At 39.5% G+C, this 22,516-nt stretch overlaps 2 protein-coding genes and 1 long non-coding RNA gene across 4 annotated transcripts in view; 1 reads left to right on the forward strand and 2 right to left on the reverse strand.

The window, feature by feature from the left end:
* salr (spalt-related) overlaps positions 1-22,516 on the forward strand; it is a 40,414-nt gene that overhangs the window by 6,669 nt on the left and 11,229 nt on the right. The window contains exon 1 of one of the 2 annotated variants that reach the window (XM_015172565.3): positions 19,328-20,370. The exons of the other annotated variant lie outside the window; for it this stretch is intronic. The gene's annotated coding sequence lies outside the window, so the exon portion shown is untranslated. Of the gene's footprint in view, positions 1-19,327; positions 20,371-22,516 lie in introns of those variants that run through there. 2 annotated transcript variants of the gene reach the window in all.
* LOC6628946 (heterogeneous nuclear ribonucleoprotein 87F) lies at positions 4,185-4,954 on the reverse strand. The gene is made up of 3 exons (XM_002051214.4): positions 4,760-4,954; positions 4,417-4,678; positions 4,185-4,355 (listed from the first exon to the last, which is right to left on the reverse strand). Exons 1-3 carry the CDS (start codon positions 4,853-4,855, stop codon positions 4,294-4,296), a joined length of 420 nt encoding a protein of 139 aa, XP_002051250.2. The 5' UTR covers positions 4,856-4,954; the 3' UTR covers positions 4,185-4,293.
* LOC138911279 (uncharacterized) lies at positions 17,025-18,850 on the reverse strand. Its single transcript, XR_011416761.1, has 2 exons — positions 17,949-18,850; positions 17,025-17,890 (listed from the first exon to the last, which is right to left on the reverse strand). It is a non-coding gene; the product is annotated as an uncharacterized lncRNA (long non-coding RNA).

Consider the following 22,516-nt stretch of genomic DNA (forward strand, 5'->3'; position numbering starts at 1 on the left):
TAACAATTTGTGGTAGTTTGGCTTTTCAATCGAATATGTTGTCTTTTGAGGGATTCACTTTTCGATGTCAATTTTATCCTTACGACTCATGTTTTAGCCCACAGATGTTGGGCAAATATATTTATATATTTTTCGAGTTTGAATTGAGCTGAAGAGGCACCAGCTATAATCATATTTTTATTAAATATTCTTACTTAGACATTTTTAAGAATTCCTATGAAAGTGTTTTACCCTAAACCCAATTTATATGTATCGTTCCCTTGGTGTTGGCCCATTTAATTCTTGTTCGACTCAGCATCATTTTTCACCGTGTGCCCGAGGACTACGAAACCCGTCTATACCAACATAAAACTCAATCAAGAGTAATTAAAACAATTCACAATTGATGCAGACTGTAAAACCGACACAATGGCCAATTGTTCAAATGGAACCATCAATAGTTGCTGACGAGTCTGGCGCGTGACAAACCCGTGTACCCGACGCTGATCTTTGGTCCGTGATCCCTGTACGTAGCGTAGGTGCCCGGCTCAACTAATGAATTGGCACAAAGACAACACCTTGCAGGACTGGACTGGCTGACCGGCTGATGACTTTGACGGGATTTGGGTGTCAAAGCGGCCACCAATAAAAGTGGGTAACAAAGCGAAAAACTGGGAAAAAGACTCAAAAGTGGCGCGTTTCAAACTGGGAACATGAATTGACAGACCGAACCCTTCGCTGACCGCCTGCTGCTACTGTTGCCGTTGTAGTAGGTGTTTGGTCCCTCGCCCTGACGCCTAAAACTCTCTGAGGGGAATCTGACACACGCGCTGGGTCCTCTTGCATTGTCTGGCCCGTTACAAATTGTTGTGGGCGTTACAAATCCGCTTACGACTTGACCTCGACTTGCTTTTCCTCACCACCACTCACACACATGCGCATACACACAGGGACACATACACACACGATTCCAATTTCTGAACTGGAAAGCATGGAATTTCATCTTCCGTTCGAATTTTTGAGCGTTAAATCGCCAAAATCATTCGTTAATTTTGACGTTTCTCTTTGTTGTGCGACTGATGCTACTGAGGGTGTGTGGACACTTGGTTGCTGACCAACGGTCAGCTGACCCCTGATCACTGGCCCGCAGACGGGGTGTCACCGCGTCAAGACAAACCCATGTGGGTGGATGTGCGTGTGCTGATTGCAATTGTCCATTGGTTGAGATTAAAAATTTATTTCGAAATTAGCGCAATTGTTGGCATTGCTCCCTTTTTCTTTTATATATTCGAGTTAAAACTGTAATAAAGAAAAAAGAAAACAATATAAAATACAAATAAAATTGATGCCCTTTGCCGTCAGTCTGTCCTGTCCGTCTGTCTGTCTGTCTATTTTCGGTTGTGGATGCGCCGTCACAAATGATTGAAAATATTTCTTGATTATTTTCTCCGAATTCGCGTGTCCACGATGCATTTCATAGATATTAAAAGAATGTTGATTTTAATTAATATATATTATATACTGGATTTACTGCATTATCGGGGTTTTTTTTTTAACCACGCTAAGAAGTTTTTGGTGATCTGGCAGAAAAACTGGAACGGGATCGAAAGGATTGAATATTTCAATAAAAATCTTTCAAATGGGTATTTAAAGTATAAATTATTTTAACCGTTGCATCCATTCATTTGGAATTGTTATACTCTTAACCAAAAACTGCATTAGATATCTGATATCTATAAGGAGCCGTTGCTGCGAATTCTCAGTTCACTTCATTTATTTTCAACCAGAGACAAACAGTGTCCATTATTTGTGACTAGCGCTAACCCTCTGATATACGCAACGTAGGCTCTAGTTTTGGGAAACGCCACCGGACATATCAATCAGACGCTTAGAAATTGGATCGGACCGGGGGTCGAGCGGAGTGTGGGACTGTCCATTAAAGCCAAACAATGGCGTGGTAATGGCTACTTTAAAATGACACCATCCCGCTAGCGGTCGTAGGTTAATCGCCGGCCCGGCCACCGGAGCACCACCCGCTGATATCAGCTGGATTAGACTGAACCCGCCCTTCAAGCGAGTGATAAATGCAGTGGAAAAGCGACGGGTGACCAACGTATAGAGTTGTCAATTCGATGCCGTGAAGAGTTGTCAAAAAAGTTCAATTGTCGGTTTATTTCATGGCAGCTAAAAATACGCATAAAAAAACAACAACAACAAAATGCCACACGATTGGCAGCATCGAGTGTTTTATGATTCAATTAAGTTCAATAGAAAAGTCACTATAAAGTGTTGCATATTAATTTCAGACACACACACACACACACACACACACACATATTCAGGTGGTGCTTAAATTGTCAATTGATTTTTGCGGTTTTTAACAAAAATGTTGTACAAATTGTGCATATTTTTTGCCGTTCACTTTGCAACCATTGATGCTAATACAAGTGCCACGCCCTTTTCAACGCTATCTCTACACGAATGCATTGGTTGTGTTGTTGTTGTTGTTGTTGTTGTTGTAGTTACTGCTGCTGCTGACCAGGTGTATCTAGTTGTTGACTGTTTGTTTTGCATTAAACGGTTTGTTTTGCTAACCAAAGTGTTGATTTTATGGCCGACCGCTGTTTTTTGTGCCATGGAATCACAGACAATCGGTCAAGTGTAATGGGATCATATAGTATTTAAAAGACACTATGAATATATCTAACAGAGGAGTACTTTACAAAATACCCAATCCGCGTCTACAAGTTTTTCAAGCTCATCTACACGTTCATGCCTAAATGCGGCAATGCCCACAGAATGGGTATAAAGAGCACAATGTAGAGTAATAGCCGACTTACACGAAATGTTAATGTATCGAACAATAAAAAACTTCATTACACGGCACTAAGACGATTGCAGTGAAGACAACTAAAACTAAAACCGAATAATATAAAAACTCTATTTAAATTCAAAAGCCAAAAACCACCAAAAATGGTGCGTGCTTATCGCCGGTGCCGCCTCTGAACCTGATGAGCTCGATAAAGCAGCTACAAAATAAATTAAAAATACATTTTTCAGGTAAATGTGGCACTTTAAAGGCAGCTTGAGAAAGGCACATAATAAATATAAAAACACTATTAAATAAGTGCATGGAAAACAAATTCGTAAAAAGAGAGACACACACACACGCGCGCACAACAGACGGAAATAAAAACACAAATTAAAATAACACCAACGTGAAAGGGCAACACGCGCACGATTCGGTTTCCTCGCCGAATAATTTGTCGAAAAATCGAAACAATCCAAACGAATCTTTATATTCTCTAATGTATAACTTTATCAAACTGTTTTCTGAAAAAAAAAAAAAATGTTATATAGAAAATACTGATAGATATACTAAATACTTTATCGGTTTGGTAACGCTCTATTCTTTTGTATATCTGAGCAATGTAATTGCCGTGGACGTGACTGGCATTTGTTTGCTGGGGACTCGTGGTGTGAGGCACGTTTTGCGGAAACAACTGGTAGGCAACGGTGTCCAAATATTTGGAGCACAACTGGAATGGTCTCATAATTGGAGCAGCCATCGACAGATAGTTGACTGAACTCGGCGCATGGCAAATGGCGTCGACATAAATTTTCACCAAACTACTGGAACGCTAAATAACAAAAAAAAAAAACCGAAATGCCGGGAAATGCTATGTACGTTCGATGAAAAATGCGTTCGGTTTACCATTAATCCACAACCATGATCCAGAGCGACAGATCATTACACACGCGCGCGCACCAGCCCCAAAAAACAAAAGTCTATGTAAATTTATTAATAAAAATTTACCCAAAAAACTAGAAGAAACAAAAGTGGATGTTGAGCGATGCACGGTATACGTGTCTGTACATCCCAACAGCCCATTCCATAATTCCATTCTAGTTGCATATGCCCCGGGAAGTGGCACTCACAGTTGCTGCTTCTCTGTAATTTATAGCAGCGCTGCCAACTAATAGTAGCTTCATAATTTATACATGCGTATACAAATACATTGCTTGCGTAATTTATGCCCCTGCAAACCCTGCCCACCCTTGAAGCATGCGATCCGCGCTGACATGAGGTCACAACACCCGTCAAATCGTAGGTTAATAGTCGTCTGACCCAAGCATATGCAGATCAGCATTTAAATATCGATTACGATCGGCTGCCTTGTGCAAAACAGATTACATTAAAAGCATTATTTTGTTAATTTTTTTAATATAAATTTAACATGAGAAGTGGGCAGAGAAATTTCGGCTTCAGAATAAGGATGAGCAAAATACGTGAATGCGGCTTTGGGCAGTCTGTTACCAGCTAGAATACCCGCTATTAGCACCTTGACCCATACCAGCGCCAGCATGGCCGAGTCCTGCAGAAAGGACAGCAAATGATTAAAGCACATGAATATTTTTGATTATGCTTTCGCTTACCATTGCGGTTCATTCCGGCGGCATAAGCGCCGTAATTGCCGCTCATGGCACTCATACCCATTTGACCCATCCCGCCACCTTCAGATTTGGGCAGATTTGCATAACGCATCATTGACTGATTGTATGCCTCATAGGCAGCCGGTGGAGTCGAATTAGAGGCCATACCCTGTTGGTAGTTTGAGTGCGGATTGGCTTGATTTGAGTGTAGCCACTGTCCGCCACCATGTCCGCTACTATAGCCGCCCTGACTCATCTGACTCACCTATTGATTAATTTCACATCAATAACAAGAACATACTATATATATATATGTATGGCAAAAGCTACAATCCTACACAACAACCTGTGGATTATAGCCAGACATGCCTTGGCCGCCTTGGCCACCAACGCCTCCTACGTAGTTCCAATTGAATTCTGCGCCACTGTTGCCGTAATCCATCACAATTTTTACAAACCCAAAAGAAAAATTTTACAAAATTTTTATTTTAAAAAAAATGATTTTGTAATTTTCTTAAACCAGATGTGTCTTACTAGAAAGTTTGAAGTCGAATGAGATTTTTAATTTTGCCAAAAAAACAACTCACAAAATTATGACAAATTGACTTCGTATGCACCGGTTGCTTGATTTTTTTTATACGTTTATAAATATTTATAAAATATACTTGAGATGTATGCCAGTCTGATATAAAACAATTAATCAGCTAAGAAACATTAAATCATATGTTGTGTTCTAGCAAATTCGAAGTACTTACATTATAATCTTAAACAAATTTTCCATATTTTCCACCTGTGGGTTCCGTGTCGCACACAGCTGTCTTACAGTTGTTTCCGTTCCTGTTGCTGATAAAACAGGTTTTTGGCAACGGCCACATTCTGAGTGCTCAGAATAATTGAAAGAATACAAACCAACGTAAAGTCCCACTCCAACAACACAAAAGCAATGTCCCGCCAGGAATGAGTGCATACCCAAAGAAAAGAAATGACCTCATAAATCGTTTCGTTATGATCTTCATAAATATATAATTGCTTCATATTTATAAAGATAATCACACTGCTTAAAGGACAATACTGCGTTAGCCTTGAAAATTATGTGAAAAATCTACCTGCTCCATAGATAGTTTGCCAGTTTTTTATGGTCGACCATGTTTGAACAGATCTGCTTAGCTAATAACTTATGGAAGCGATGATGATGGGAATTTGCTTGCCGCTTTTTAGGCAGCTATTTATTTACCATAAAATGAGTACGTAAATACCTAAATGTATTTGTGTATGTATAAACATATATCTATGTCTTAAAAAACGGAAAGAAACATTTTCAATGTGATTCGGCCGTAAAATTGTTTTTTCACCTGTTGCGAGCATTTTTTATGTACAGTTAAATACCATGTCGAGGAGCAGAAAATTTCATAAATTTTGTTGTCGTGCCACGTGCCACTTCAGTGTCACTGTCAGTGGCGGAAAACTCGCCTCCCTCACATGTAAAAAATTTGTTCTCGCCTATCTGTTATATTTGTTATTTTTAGTTCTATTTGCGTTCACTGAACTGCTTTTCATTCTAGTATCACGCAGCGAGAATTATGAATATCTAGAATAAATGTGGCGATAGAGCGATGAAAAAGAAAGCCCATTCAAATTGCTGACAATTAACACCTAACAGTTGCCCACAAACTATGCGTATTTGTCGGGCACACCAATTGGCCCGGGGGCGTCGTAATGTTTTCCCAAAAACATTTGATTTATCAACTCTTTTTAAATTCCAAACATGGAACCATCTTTCACAGCACAAGCGCTACAACTCACGTGTCATCAAAGTCATACGCATTAAGCCCAGCAACCGAATAGATACACTCGAAACGATTTAACTCTTTAACCCCGCCCACAATCGTTTTGACCCCAAACCCGAACTGAATGCAGTCGTGTTAAGCTGAGACATGCGCGGGCCTATTAAAAAATTGTTTATGAAAACAAACATTTTCAAACCGATTTATCATCGACATTGGATGGCGCGTGGGGGGAATCCCATTGCCTCTACAAATTCCCCAACCCCAAAAAAAAAAAACTCGCTGCTAATGTTGATGATGATCTCCATGGCCCAGTGGCAGCCGACATCACATGGCAGCCAACGATTAGGCGGAGTGCCTTCCATTTTCACTGGGAAACATGTTAAGGGCTCTGCAGGGGGAAAGTGTTAAATGCCTGCCAATTAGTGCCGTCTGTTCGATGCTCCATAAAGATCGTTCCCCTAATTGGCTTAAATATGAATTGCTATTCAATTTAATCAGCTTAATAAATCGCTAGCATAATGTGGGTGGGGGACCTTGTATGAACTTTAAATTGTTAGCCTCAAAAGCCTATTCGCTTATGTTAGTCTATTTATAATTGGAGCTGAAATATTTGGGTCGCAATTATTATACGTTGAACTCATGATGGATTTTATATATTCTTGATCAGCATCAAATGCCGAGTCAATTCGCCATTCGAGTTTGTTTCATCATCGATAACTTGTTCCGTTTTCAAGCAACTGATAATTATCGATATCGAAATCCTTAATTGGAACTGATAAAACCAGTATTAATTCTTGTTTTAAATAGCATTAAACTGTATCTACATGCTATTTAGTTTTCCATTATATATTAGAATATATACATTTTGTTGGGATAGTGTATTTATCTCCCTAAGTAGAATATATGCATGAAAGTGGCCATTTTAATGACATTTCTAAATTATTGAAAAATGTAATTTTCATTTGACGTTAATGGCACGCGACAAGTATGCATGTGGAAAAAATCATTTGAGCGTGGATGTGGTGCCATTAGCGCGAGACTTTAAATCGAATGTGGCAGAACCCACTCATAGCAGTCACATTAGGTAGTGCCTGGGAATAGGCGAACCAACATCTTGCGTTGGAAGCGCACTGCTGGTGGGCGGCGCGCTGCCTGATGTCCTGGGTCGTAGACATTCGGGTCATCTGTCAATGTGGCAAAATACTGGCAAAGGCTATTGTCTGGCTCTCATAGCAATAACTGCTGTGTTGAAATAAATGTGTAATATTTCAATTTTTGAATGTGCACAGGACGACAAGATGGTGGCCGGCTGGCTGCTTGTGCAGGGGTAAGGGAGAAAGGGAGATGTCAGAAATGCGAACATGACACAATTTAAACTGCTGACCTTTGTCCAGTGCCATCCCCCGTTTCATTAGTTGGGGTGCCGCAGAGGTCCAAGGTCTCTCCACCTAGCCATCTCGGGCATTGTCCTGTATTGTCCTGCATGCTCGGTTTATTGTTATTGTTATTATTTGAGAGTGTTCCCTGCAACTGTCAAACGGAACTATTTGGCTTTATATTCTTTGGGTGCATTTCTATGGTCGTTGGGGGGGGAGGGATGAATGCCGGCACGCGCCGCTGGCAGCGTGGCCGCCTTTGCTTTGGGCTAATGATCAGGCCCGACCCAACAGAAGCCGTTTCAAGTGCCTCTTAAAACGGTGCCAGTAAGTCCGAAAATGATACCCGCACCATATAGAAACCCTAACAGAGATAGGCACATGGACACACCGGACAGTCATCCCCCGGATTAATGGAATCGGGTATCATAAGGTCGAGGCTGAATGTGACGCAAAGAATGCCCCGTTCATGTTGTTGTTGATGGGTCATGACACCCAGCAAAAACCAATAAATGTCATCAAATTTATTGCTTCTGATTCAAAAATTCTTTTGTTTGTTTCGGTTTTACAATAAAACCTATAGCGCATAGATACAGGACACAGCCCTCAGGCTGATTTGGCGAATTATATTTGACAGGAACTTTAAAGTAATGCAAAAATAGCTGCTAACTGAGTCGTCTATAAAACTTATGGTTCTATCTATGATATAAGCTTGTTGCGAAGCCGATAGCCTCCCATTATTGAAGCTCAATAGTTGTTTTGTCAGCCCTATATTAATTATAAGAAATGCGAGTCATATCTGAGCCACACACTAAAATTCCATTGTTCAACGAATCAACATTTATCGCATGTTCCTGAAGCCCGTCTTACATAAATATCCCGTGTAAGGGACACGTATCCTGCGGGCAAGTCAGCGTCGTCGGTCCCATTCCAGATGCCATACCTTCAACTGTCAACGCATCGTCAATTCTATTTTTATGTTTTATTTTCATTTATGTTCTTTTCTGTTTGGGCTGTTGTGGCAAATGTTTTGCTTGGCTTCCGCTTCGCTTCGTTTCATTTCTTCGTTTTGTTTAATATTCGAGTGTAATATTTCAGTTTTTTTTTTTTTTTTTTTTTTTTGTCGAGGAGCGTCTGCTGTTTTGTTTGTGTTGACAATTTGTAGGTTTTTTGTGTGGTACCGCTAAATAGCTACAAATTTATGAGCGTAAATAGCATCGTAAATCAATTTTTAATGCATTTCCATTAATTCTTTCTTGGCAATGTCAACATCAAATTGATGGCACCATCATTTTTTGAGGGCGGCCCTTCAACTGAGGTTAGTTGTGCATTTATTAGCTGGGCTTCCAAATAGAATCAACTGTTTTTTATTCTTTGCTTAGTTTTAAAATGAATTTGCTCAAAACAAAATTATTAAATAGTGCTCTAGTAGGCTCCCACATTGTGTAATGCTCATATAAGTAGAGTTGGCTATAAGCGTTATAAACAAATGCAAGCATACACACACACACACACACACACACAAACTTTTTCCATGCACATGTGTGTATGTGTGTGTGTCGCATTTGTCGCATGTTTGGTTGCAGCTTTGAGGGCAAATCCAATTTAATACGCTTAAGTTCTTACTTTTTTTCTTTGTATTATTTGAAAAAAACACATGACGAAGAAGTAGAAAAATTGCACAGTATAATGTAATGCCCCGCCCATTGTTCGATATGCGCTCAGCAAGAGCGTCGGCTCAATTTAATATTATTGATTTTTAATTTTCCTTTTTCAGCGTTTTGTTTTTGCAGACTTTGAAAATTGGATGTGTTCTATGGTTTAATGTGCATTAAGAACCCCTATATCGTTCCGTCTACTCTCTGTCTCTCTCTAACTCTCTCTCAACATTTTTATCTCTGTGTCTCTCTGTCTCTCTCGAGAACAACAAATACAGCTAAAGCTTGTAATTTAATCGTATTTGTATCGACGCCTTTGTGCTTTTTCATTTGTCGTTAGCTCATTTCAGCGTGTTTTTTTTAATCCCCTTTTATATAGAATTTAATGCAAGGCATAGAAAAATAGTTATACATAAGAATGGATCCAACACAGAGAGTACACAACGTTGTGTCTATCCATTTATATGGAGCACTTCCCCCCAAAACCCACATATATGGGAAGCCCCAAAGATGCAACCCGAGGCGGTTAATTTACATACATTCGTTTTCGTTGTTATCGATATTGTTGCGGTTGTTGCCAATATTTTTTTGTTGTTGTCGTAATTAAGCTTTGTTTTTATAGTTTGTTGGCAATATCAAATAAATACATTTGGCGTCCTAATTGGATTTGTGTAGACGTACAGTACGAAATTACGAAACTTGAGAAATAAAACACTGAAAAATTTGAATAATTAACATTACATATGCCATATTTGAATCTCAATGGATCTCTCAATACATATGAAAAGCACATTAAAATGTGAATATACAGAAACTGTATACGCCTATATACGGTATATGTCATATATATGGTACCTTTAGCTCATATGAGGAGGATATATGAAGATGTTTCCCTTTGTCCGTTTTTTCCCCTTTCAACAATGTCCACAGTATTTTGCTAAAGACAAAACCTAAACACGTATTGTGAATTCAATTTGTAAAAATGTTGAGCGAATGTATAATATTTTGACTTTGCTAGCCTAAAAACCCAGCCTTTTGCTGACATCGAAAATATTTTATACTTTAATTAAAAATCGAAATTGAAGTGCCAATAAAATGTTTGTTAACCAACATAACCGCATCTGTTAATGTCCGCAGAAAGGGAGCGCCGATGCCGAAGCCGAAGCCGATGTCGATGTCGACGTCGACGTCAATGCCAACGTTGATATCGACGTTGACTGTGTGCAGTGAAGCTAAAGCCGTACCCGTAACCGTAACAGCGGCCGGGTACGGGGCCTTGTTTCTGCTACTGGATCGTATCGGAATATACATTTTTCTCTACCCTCGCTGTCTGCTTTATCAAATTTTGATAAAAGGCCGCGCCAATAAATTAAATGTATAAATTCATTTAATGAATTTCATTTTTATTGTTTCAAGCCCGACAAATGACCCCCCATGTATGTAGGTGGTGTGTGTGTGTGTGTGTGGATGTGTATGTATGTGCATATTAAAAAACCATCAGCGTGTCAATATGTAATTTGTGTCGTCAATTTGACCAACAACGCAAGCGAACAACGCGGAAACAAATAGAACATAAATTAAATATCAATAAAAAGCGGTCGAACCCAAATAGTATCAAGCCCAATACCGATCCCAATTTCCAGACGCATATGGCGCAAAACTCCATCACATCAGTTGCTACCGTTTAGATGAAGATCTAAGAAGATTCCGAAACTGATTCGGAGCATGCGGCTGGCAACTTTTCGGCGTTCGTGTTGACAAATTTTCCTCTCTGCTGCGCAGCAATGGAATGTACAATGGAGACAATGGGATACAGTAGCTTGGCCAAAACAATTGGAGAGCACTCGTGGAAATGTTACCTAAATGTGCCTGGGATTTGCTCCTTGCGCTCGGTATGTGCATCAGCCTCGGCCTCAGGCTCAGCTCAAATCGTGTGCAATCAACCGCAATATCTTAAACAAAGAGGGTAAAGACATAAAGTCTGGAGCTGACGGATGAGTTGTTTGTCCAACCTAATGAAATTCGGTGTGTGTGTGTGTGTGTGTGTGTGTGTGCTTGCTGAGGATCAGCAAGGATCGCTGGCAAGAAATTTGTCAACCGCCGTTTTGTTGGGCTCGAGTTCATTAAGCCGGTCCCAGTTAGAGTTCGGCTCTCTGTTGCCTATCCCTCCATTAAATACCAATCTGTCCTTGTCGTCGCTTTCTTTTGATGATTGTGAAATTATTAAGGATTTATTATTATTATTATATTAAGAGCACAGCATGCGAGCCCGATATTCACAATGGCAGAATCAACAGTCCTTAACAATGGCAACGGAGACGAGGACGAGGATCATTAGAGATTTGTCGCTCTGAGATGAAATATTATTTTACATATCAATTATTTCATTGTTCCCACAACGTTTTCATTAAATTTAATTTCCTTTCTTTTTCGTCAAAAAATTTGTCCCTCTTTTCGGCCGCTCAGTTGTCGTCTTAGTATACATCAATGTGGTTCTTCCGTCTATCTGTATCTGTGTATCTGTGTCTTTGACAACTTGGAAAATTGCATTGCGCATAAATCGGTGCAATTTCTGCATTTAAAAATAATTGTTTTTCTTTTCTCTGTGTGGTTTGATTGAGATCCGTTGTAATATGATACTTTTTATTTGAATTTATGGCTGCCGTGCGGGAAAATTGTTTTTATTTTTTATCAGTTCAACCTCAATGACAAGCTATCGATTACGTTTCGTCTTTTTGGAAAAACAAATAAGACAATAATCTTAACTATATAAATTCAACTTGTATTCATATACAACTGCAGACTATATATTCATTTTTAACGCAAAAGTCAAGTAAAGCTTAAGTAGAAAATGTAACAACAATTTTCTAAAAGTATGCAGCTAACACAACTGAGCTGAACGCATTATTTATAATAAGTATAATATGCTCAATCGTCCGACTTGAAAACCCTCCCGTACTCCGCGCTCATCGTGGGCATTGGGAAATAGAAAATTTGATGGCTTTTGAAACGCGTCTGTCTTTTAGCTGGCTGTTTGTTCTTTCATTAGAAATGCAAAACGTGATCTAAACTTTAATTTCAATCAAAATCTAAATTATATGAAAATGTGAAAAAAGAAACAAAATTACTCGCTTGCTTGCTGTGCATTTAAATTATGTTAAGACGCGTAGGTTGTGGGTGCACAGAGTGGAGGGGGGCTTCAGCTAATGGTGTGTGAACCGACACATCAACTAGTTCGCATTTATTTTGGGCGGCTTCCCTTTCATTTACCAATGGCAGGTCATAAATACGGCGGCAAAGCTCTTAAGGTGCCTTTACGAAGTCACCCGAGAACCCATAAAAGGATTTGCATTCGGAATCGAATTTCAGTTATGCCTTTAAAAATTGCTCGATAAAAACGCACAGAAAATCCATGCATAAAGTTCCATATGAGCTTGTCAAATCTAGCGACCCGCATCTCAAAGTATCTGCCCCCCCCAATAAGCCCCCTTCACAGATTGCCACTCACGCATTACGCAAATGAATTTCGCGTTACATATACACACACACACGCACACGCACACACACGCATACATGCAGCACTTATGAATTAGCCGACGGCACACTCCCTGCGCAGGCTTAAGATTTTGCTACTCTACAAAACACACACACACACACACCAAACCCGCTAAGGACACCCGTCTCTGCCACCTCGATGTTGACAAAGTTTATTGTTGCTCGTAATTTGCCTTTGGGTGGTGCGGGTGGTGGTGCAAGTTGAGAGGGCGACTTTTTTAATGTAACCATCAATGCGCTGTGCGTGTGTGTGTGTGTGTGTGTGTGTGTGTGCGTGTGTCTGTGAGCGAGGGTGTCATGCATGTTACAAAAACATATGCATATAATTATTTAATTGAATTAAACAATTTCGTAAATGGTAAATGATGCGACAATATGGAGGCGACGCTTCGCAACTTCAACATTCGACACGCAGCCGGAAAATTTGCATAAATACATAATTATAGCCTTCGAAAAGAAGTGTGGGCTGAGAAGTGCGCTCAGCATGGTTGCCATTTTAGTTGTGTGGGTGAGCGACGTCGTCATTTTTCACAGTGGGGGGTGAAAAAAGCTTTCACTGTCATCGTCGGAAAATATTAAAGTTAATTTTCATAGAAGTTGATTTGATCTGACAAGCAGGATTAAGTTTCTCATTTAAAGAGCTTAAATCTTTAATATATGAACTAGATTACAATTTTACACAAATTATATATATACTATACTCCAGCTAGGAACATGCATAATCTTCTAATAATCCGTAAGAGAGAAAAACTATATATCGAAGCATCTTTTAAATTGTCAACGCAATGCGATGTACGAGGCATGCGAAAACAAAAACAACGAGAAGCGAGACAATAGAACGAAAAACCCCGGAATAACAAATAGCCGCAGGAGCAGGAGCAGTCGATCACACAGCAGGATATGAAATTCGCATTAGATTCATAAAAGGATATTCGCCATGACAGATACACGACATGGCAAAATGTGCACGAGTGTGTGTGCGTGTGTGTGTGTTTCTGTATATTTGCTGTGTGTTTACGTTTATTGATGTCGCCTCAGCTAAGCAAACATTTCGCTCGACAGAACCCACAAAATTGCTGGATCAACGGGAACTCGTATCTCTGTATAGTTATATATCATTCGCTTGCGATTTGCTGCACAGATTTCCAGTTTTTCGTGTTTTTGATTTTTTTTTTTTCTTAGCAAAAACAAATACTTGACAATTACAATTTCACTGGGTAGTAAACAGAATTGAAACTGAAATGATGAATACCTTGTTCATAATCATAAAATTTCCATACATCAGAGGGCATCAGGTCGCGTTTATACATGGGATGGGGGTGTGCCATTGACCTGATTTACATAAAACAAAACTGCCCGCAGTTCTTGGCTGATCGTTACAGTTTAAGTTTGGTAGCTAATTTTTGAATATTTAAGCTTTAACAAACACATGTGACCCAAACACACACGCACACACACACACAGTGGCAAACGAAACCGGAGACATTTGGTATATATAAAACAGCGACTCAGATTCGCCTACAAACGCAGTGAAAATTTGAGTAGCAAAAAGAGTAAAATCGTCGCCCACATACAAAAAGTGAAACTGCGAGACGATGGTGACAAAAAAGCCAGACAGAGACAGTCGAAAAGGGTGCCAGCTGGAGAGGAGGCGTGTCAGTACAAAGTTAGTTTGGCTTTTGTGGGAGCAAAGTGGAAATCGGAAAGGACGATGCCGCTTAAAACGACCGAAACAGAGGCACATACAGCTGCACGATACACATATATATATATATACGATACATATATAGCTATATAGCTACTATATAGCTCTATATAAATACTTATGCTGGTTGCACCGTAATTTGGGGCATTGATGGGCCGAGACAACAGACGAACTTTGGTGGTAACACTTTCGCCAGAGCGGGAGACACAAGGCAGGCACCCTGACTGCCTAATAATGAAGGCAGCTTACACATGTTGTTGCTGTTTTTGGGTTGCCGCCGCCGCCGCCGCCGCCAAAAAAAAAGAAGAAGCAGCAGCAGCAACAGCAACAGAAAACGACAGACATGTCTATTTGGGACCATATCGATTTTTTCGGGAACCCGTAGACCCAAACTCTCGAACACAGCTCGCAGCCAAAATAAGGCATTGGCCACGAAGCGGCGTCTCCGAAATTGGCCAACATTTAAATGCAACAATTGTCATCAAATTTTCATTTAGAGAGCATTTAAAGTCACACCAAATAGCTTAAAGTATATAAGATCACACAGTAGCAGGGAGATATTCAGTTCTGCGTGAATATCGACATTCTTAAGTTAGTCTCAAAATTCGATGATTAAATGTAATGCAAACACTTGAAATTGAATTGAATTGAAAGAAACACATGTTACCCCGCAGAAATGGAATTCTTTTGGGGGCCACATGTGGTACGCACGAGCCATAACTACGTGCGACCCATGGCTCTATATCTTATTTTATGAATTGCATATCCATTAAAATTACAAAAGCAATGCCACATAAATTAACACTCGAGTATTTGTCGCATCAGATCGAGAAGAGGTAACGCCCATTGGAGCAGACGCTGGGCGTGTTAATTACGCACACAGCCACAAGACTTGAATTATGCGTAAGGCACAGATTCCGACATGAAAAATCAATAAAAACTTTAAAATTGAAGTCAACTACAGTTCCAACTGGGAGTACACATTTCAAAGGCATAGAGAGGAACAGCATAGACTTAGACATAGTTTTCGGTGTCGCACACAGCAGCGTCAAGGACAACAGTGCCACAAATGCTTCCTATAGATGCATTTGCACAAGAGCGCGTTTGTCTGGCCTGGCTGTGTGTATGTAGAACTGTTGCTTATTTACCTATGCGACTGCCAGCAAAATTTAAGCCAACATCGTCGTGTTCTCTCAGTGTGGCTCCTCCCCGTTTCAGTTGGTTCCTTCCGCTTACGCGTACTACACTTTGCACTAGATTTTCTATTTATTTTTTGTTTTTCGTTTTTTGTTTTTTTTTTTTTGTTTTTGTCGATTGCTCAAATGCTTTTGCTTCGTTAAAGTGTGTAAATGTTTTTTCGCTTCGGGTCCAAAAAAGCAAATTTCTTCAGCTTCCTTTTTAGTTGGCAGCTTGAAATTGCTTATTTGTGTACTTGTATCTGTGGATCTGTATCGGTATCTGTGAATGCTGTGCGGCTGTTGACATTGGTTTCGAGTTTACAAAGAAATCGATTAAACGTAATCGAGTAAATGACCCAAAGTGCCAGCCCTTATGTCGGCCCAAGGTCAATTCTGAAAAGACTCTTAAATTTGGGGGAACAAAAAAACATTAAATGCAAATAAACATAACATTTTATAAGAAATACATCAAGTTAAATTTTCATTTGTAGTTATTGTTTTTCTCCCTCACCAAAAGAAGAAAAAACAAAACTAAAAGTTTAATTTGCTTTTTATCAATCGTTCACATAAATCACAAGGCAGACAAATCAAAAAAACATTCGCTACAACTGAAATGGGTTCGGCTCTTGGGAACTCGGACTTGTTTCTAAATAAGTATGCCCAACGTACGTCTGAAGTACTTCATTTTTATGATGTTTAAAAAGCAACTTGAGCTCGAGTTGTTTTGGTTTTTCTTCTTTATTTATTTCATTTTCACGGCCAGGCTTCTTAATTCTATGTGGCCGACTCGAGTCAAACGTGTGTTATTAAAGTTGAACTCCCGATCGCATTCGATCAACTGATCGACCGACGTGTTTTTCCAATTTTATGAAACAAGAGTTCTGTTAATGCGTGGGGTACTATTAAAAATCGATGTCATTTAAATGAGCACATTTATTTGAGTTAAGCATAAAATTAAAGAGTGTCGCATTCGTCAACAGCCATGGGTTCTGTATGTTGTGTGATGTTTGTGCGTGATTCAATTGTACTGAAAAGATGGGGAAACTCTGTTCAAAGTATCGGTAAAACTCTATAGAACACATTGTTTATTCTGCTACGATACGCAAAATTAAACGCAGCAGAGTTTGGAAAATATTTAGCGCTGCGACAAGAACTTAATCAAAAGCTATTGAATTAATATTTTTCTAGTCGTTTGACTGCTTATATTCAATATTTTTCCAGGTGTTGTCTTTATTGTTGTTGTTTTTTTTTTTTTGGTTGTCTTAATTACTGTTATTTAAAATGATTAACAAATATTTGATTTACTTGCAGTGTATTTTCATTAGTTCTTGGTTTTCCAAGAACTCTTCAACATGCCGACGTTTTTGTTTTTTTTTTTTTTGGTATTTTGAACCAACTCACGTTTTTCATGATGATTAAAAACGTTGTTCTTCATTGGATTGGTTCAGTTTGTGGTCTTGAGGGCCTTTCGGATTTAGGCATTTGTCGCATTTACCTCAAAATGTGTGTAATAATTTATTCCGACTTTAATTATGCTATGTTGGTCGAGTTCTGGTCGGCTTCGCTTTGTCTTTGATTTTCCTGCGACCTGAAAAATATGTGAAGAGTTTTCTTGGCCAGTTTTTATGAATATAGCAGAGACAAATCGGCGTCATCAAAATTATAAAGCGGCCTACGATTTGCATAGAAATTCCACTTGCTTTCTCTCGCGGGCGGCCATCATTGAAAATGTCTTCCAATTTGGTTTTTGTTTTTTCTGATTAGAAGCAAAGCTTGATGACAAACGACATTGCTTCTGGGAAATTTTGTTGGGCTCAGACTCTGTGTCTATGGCTATGAAATGTCAACTCTATTCCTTTTTCATATCTGTGGCTATATATATAGTTTTTCGTTCCGTTGTTTGTTTGTTTTTCTTTTTATTTTTTGACATTTTACAGGGAAAGCCTCTCGAGATGATTTTTGACAGACCTCGGGCAGAACACATTTTAAACAGGCTGTTAATTTGCAATGCAGCCTACATCCGATTGAAGGGTGTGAGAGGAGAGGGTTAGTTATTAGTTGATATGTGCCTATGCAGGGCTTCGAAAATCGTTTAGGGTACAAGATGCCGGCCGGGTAATTCGGGGTGGTGAAGAATGTTTGTCGTTTCTATTGTTGTTCTTGTTTGTTATCATTTCATTTCATTTCATTTTTTATTCAAAATGAATCCATTTTGAAACTGTTGTTGCTTCTATAAAGTATTTTATTTTTTTTTTGTTAGTAACTCAAAAACTCACACAGCGGGCAGATGTTCCGCACGAATACTTCCAGATTATATGGGCAACGAACACGGGGCGGAGAGGGTTGCAGCTCAGTAGCAGTAGCATATACATATATGTACATATGGTTTTTTGTAAAATAGTACCAAGAAGATACGCACGCATTTATCTACAAATGAAATGCAATTGGTGGATATGGCAGTCGCCAGTCACATGCATAATTCATGCTGCGAACTGCTGCATCTGAATGGCATTTGAGCGGAGGGTTTCCCGCATCGAATTGTTGTGTTCGCGTTCGAGTTGTTAAATATGAGACTAATTTTTAACTAAGCAAATGATCAGTGTTTGAATACAACTGAAAACAGAACCGAAACGCACACGTTAATTTGAAATTGAAGCATTTTTGAAATTCGTTTTTGGTGAATTAAATTGCTGAATTAAAAATTAATAATACAAGAATGCTAAGCAGAAAAGTTTAAAAAGAAATTATCTGCTCTCAATATGAGTTTTTTTTAGAACTTGTCTCTAACAGTTTTTGCTTTCCGACGGCATTTTGTTGGCACAATGTCTGCCAAAGGACGAACGGTAAAGTCGCAGCTGTAAAAAAAAAAGCTTAAGAAAATATAGGTAAATAAAGAAACTGAAATACAGGCTCACTACGTTACACACACACTCACACACACACACACACACACACACATAGTAAGAAATATGATTGAGAAAAATGAGAGCAGTGCCGCTGACAACGACGTCGACGTCCACTTCCACGTTTTTTGATATGCTCCGCCTAAAGTTGTCATAATTTGTTTTTGCTTTTGCATTGCGTTTTATTTATTTGTCGACGGCTCAGCGGCAACAACAACAATGAAGCTGCGCAAAAATCGGTGCTGCGCTGCCCGAAGATGACGTTGTCTGGTGTCGGACAGTTTTTCGTTTGCTGCCGCTGGGGTATCGATTTGTGCGCCGTCGGCTCTTTCAGTGTTCGGCAGCCGGCAAGAGAGCAGCGCATTGGCACACTCACACGCGCACACGCACACACAGACATGCCTCTTTTTGATTTATGGCATTCGCAGTGTAACACACACTCATACACACAGTTAAGGCCTTTCATAAATGCAAGCGATGCGTGCGTTAGAGCAGCACCGCTAATGTGTTGCAAGCTTAACAGCGCTACTCACTGTTAGCCAGTTACTATAACAGTGTGATAACAGTCTTATACGTTCAATTCCCCGCAATTTCGAAAATGTTGCACGCACTTTTACATATATTTCTCACTCTCTTGCTCGCTCTCTCGCTGCTGTTGTTGGGCACATCTAAGCTTTTGCAATGCCACCGAACACGAAAATCTGCCCCCAACGATAGCGACACTTCGATTCGCTGCTGCTGCGCTGCCGCTGCGTTTCGTTGTCTCGTTGCCGTTTTACTTGCTGCGCCGCACGCTCGTTAGGTCCATAAAGGACATTCTCTGCTTCGGCTCCAGTCACGGCCAACGCCACGGCCAACGGCAGCGCCACCGACAGCGCCAGTTCAGCGTCAGTTCAGCCAGCCAGCGAGGCAGGCAGCAGGCAGCAGGCAACAGCCGCCACTTCTTGGCTTTGCTCAGCCGCCACAAAAGCCTCCAGTTACCAGTGGCCCGTTGCCGCCAGTTTCCAGCTAATTTGCCATTCACATTCACAGCAAATTATTGTTGCCAAAAAATTTGACAGCGGCAGCACTGGCCAGTTAACGGTTTTTATTACCGCCGCCGTCGTCGTCGTCGTCGTCGTCGCCGTCGACGTTGTTGTCGCAGCTCACGCACGTTACTTATTTTTTTTCTCCCGCTCCTCATCTCCAGCTTTAAGTGCGTGCGTGTGTGTGAGCGTTCGCTCAAGTGTGTGTGTTTGTGTGTGCATGTGTGCGTGTGTGTGCGTTTATCTGCGTATGTGTGTGTGTGTGTGTGTGTGTGTGTGTGCGTGGTTGTGTGAGTGCCTGCGTGTGGGTGTGAGCTCGAGAACAGTGCGACGTCATGGGGGAAGAGTGCGCGGGGGCTCGACGTAGAAGTTTTTGTGGTCGCGTGTGTTAAATTAATCATAAAATAAAAACACAAATGCAAATGGCCAACGCAGCAGCAGCAGCAGCAGCAACAACAATAACAATAACAACAACAACGTAAACAAAAGTCTCTCTGGGAGAGCGAGCAACAGCAATGCTAAAACAATTTAAATATGTGCAATAAATTTGTTAAAAAAAAACATCAAAAGAGAAGTGAGGTAAAGACAAAATACTGAAAATAGTGCATATAAAAGGACTAACATTACCCGAATCCTGCTGAGGATTCGCTGAAAATTGTAAACTGCCGTCGGCAAAAACAAAAAATCAAAAGTGTTTTACACATGTTCCCACATAAACGGATAAACAATTAACAAATTGCAAAAATATGAAAAGTGAACTAGACCATAAAGTGAGTAAGCCCAATCAAACTCTTTTAAACACAATTTTTATTGGAAACCTAAGCTAAATTAAATTAAGTGTGCAACTTATTTGCTTAGGGAGTTCTATTACCATATTTTAAAATAAGTTTTACATTGCGAACAGAACACAAATGAGGTAAAATAACATATTTTACAGAAAATATCTTAAATCGTCTTTTAAAAAATCTCAATTTGAGTAATTCCAAATTGCTGGTGCATCTCTAAGTATCTTTAAGCTTTGGGCATTGCATTCTTCAATTGTATTGAAATTGTTATGATTCAAACATTTTGAGGCTAAAATATAATTCCAATAAGTCTTAGACTAGATTTTTAACAACATTTGTATCTAATATTGGACAATATTTTTGCAGAATCATTAAATGCTGTCAGTTTATAGGATATTACTTTAATTTTGATTTAACTAACATTTTAAAACCCTTCTGAAACAGAAACTTAAATGTATTAGCTGTTTGTCAGTGTGACTTTCTAGTTCAGTTGTTGCCCTAGTGGCGATTATTTAAGTTTGACACTTTATGCGAGAACATGCAACCGAATTGACAACAACAACAACAACAGAAATTTGCATGTCAGGCTTATGTCAAAGTTAACATAAATACAACTACTTTGCGCCTCAGCAGAGCAGCAAGAAGGCGACTCGGAGGTTACGGCATTGCGGAGATTATTGGCATCTTGGTATAGGCAGGAGACGCTACTCCAAATGACAGCACAAACACGTGAGAGCATGTTATGCCAGAAGCCTCACACAGACAATTGATACACGCACACATATGCACGTACGGGGCGCTTTGTCCGGAGAGTAAAATTAGCAGAGCAACAACAATGTGCTGCAAGGGGAGAGAGTTTGGGGCGTAATTTAAACGAAAAGATGACAGGTGTCAGATACATGAGTATCTTGTAGATGCAGCAGTCAAATGGCAGCAGAAGGAGCTGAAGCGCTTAAGATTTGAATGATGAACAATCAAGCAAGTCAAGAACAATAACAACCAGATGAAGGCAGCGTCTTTTCAGTTACAGATAGAGATACATTTGACATAGCCTCCCCCGCCCAAGCACACACACACGCACACACGCCTAATGCACTTATTGCCTTAATTAATTTATGAGTCGCGCGATTTCATTTCAACGAAAGCAAATTTATAATACAGCAGATATCTTTGTTTGCTTGTCTACATTTGCATCATCATGATGAAGATCGTCATCATCATTATGATCTACAGTCAGAATCATCTTCGTATCTTGGCTTCGTACGCTGTCGACAATAAATTCATTTATTTCTTTTTTTTTTATTTTTGCCGTTCATTTATAAAATTCGAAACATTGTCCGCGAGTCTATTTTTCATTTTTCTCGTCACTCGCCACGCCAAAGGCTCACTGCCCCTGCCTGCCCTTTGCCCCCTCTTTGAAAACAGCATATTTATTTGTATTTATTGGCATGCTATTCCTTTTTTTTTTTTCATTATTTATTTATTTTCATTTTTATATATTCAGCATAAAGTCAACACAGAAATTCGTATGGGGCAAGGGGACTGGGACGAGCGGCTGCGCAGCCAGTAAAAATATTTTTTTGTTATGACAGAAATGTGCGCAGATATAGAAAAACTGTCTACAATTTCTATATCTACATTTTACCACTCGATTTTTCAGTTCTTACCTCGTGTACATGATTTTCATTTCGAGCTCTTCGCCCGTCGTGCCCCCACGACATGACGCTAGCTGTCCAAATATTTGCCAAAAGCCACAAAATTTTATTATTTTCGGCGATATATTTTGTAATGCGGGGCCGTTGAAAATTTTTTTTGCAACCCAGAAATATGCCAACAAATCCGCGCACGCCACATGCGAATCTATCAGAACTCAAATTATATATACAAACTCAAATAAATACACATAGTTAGTTGTTGTTGTTATTTGTGAGACAAATTTCAATAAGTCAATGAATTTGGTTTTTCCATTTTGAGGCTGTTGCTTGAAATAACGCTCAGAAATGCAAAAGATATATCTCAACATCAAAAAGGTAGAGGACAAAAAAAGATATAATTTTTTATATAAACATATAATATTTTGATATAATTTGTTAATTTATGAGTAACAAAAATCAGAATTGAGCAAGGCATA

Source organism: Drosophila virilis, chromosome 4 (genome assembly GCF_030788295.1).
Source record: "Drosophila virilis strain 15010-1051.87 chromosome 4, Dvir_AGI_RSII-ME, whole genome shotgun sequence".
NCBI lineage: Eukaryota > Metazoa > Arthropoda > Insecta > Diptera > Drosophilidae > Drosophila > Drosophila virilis.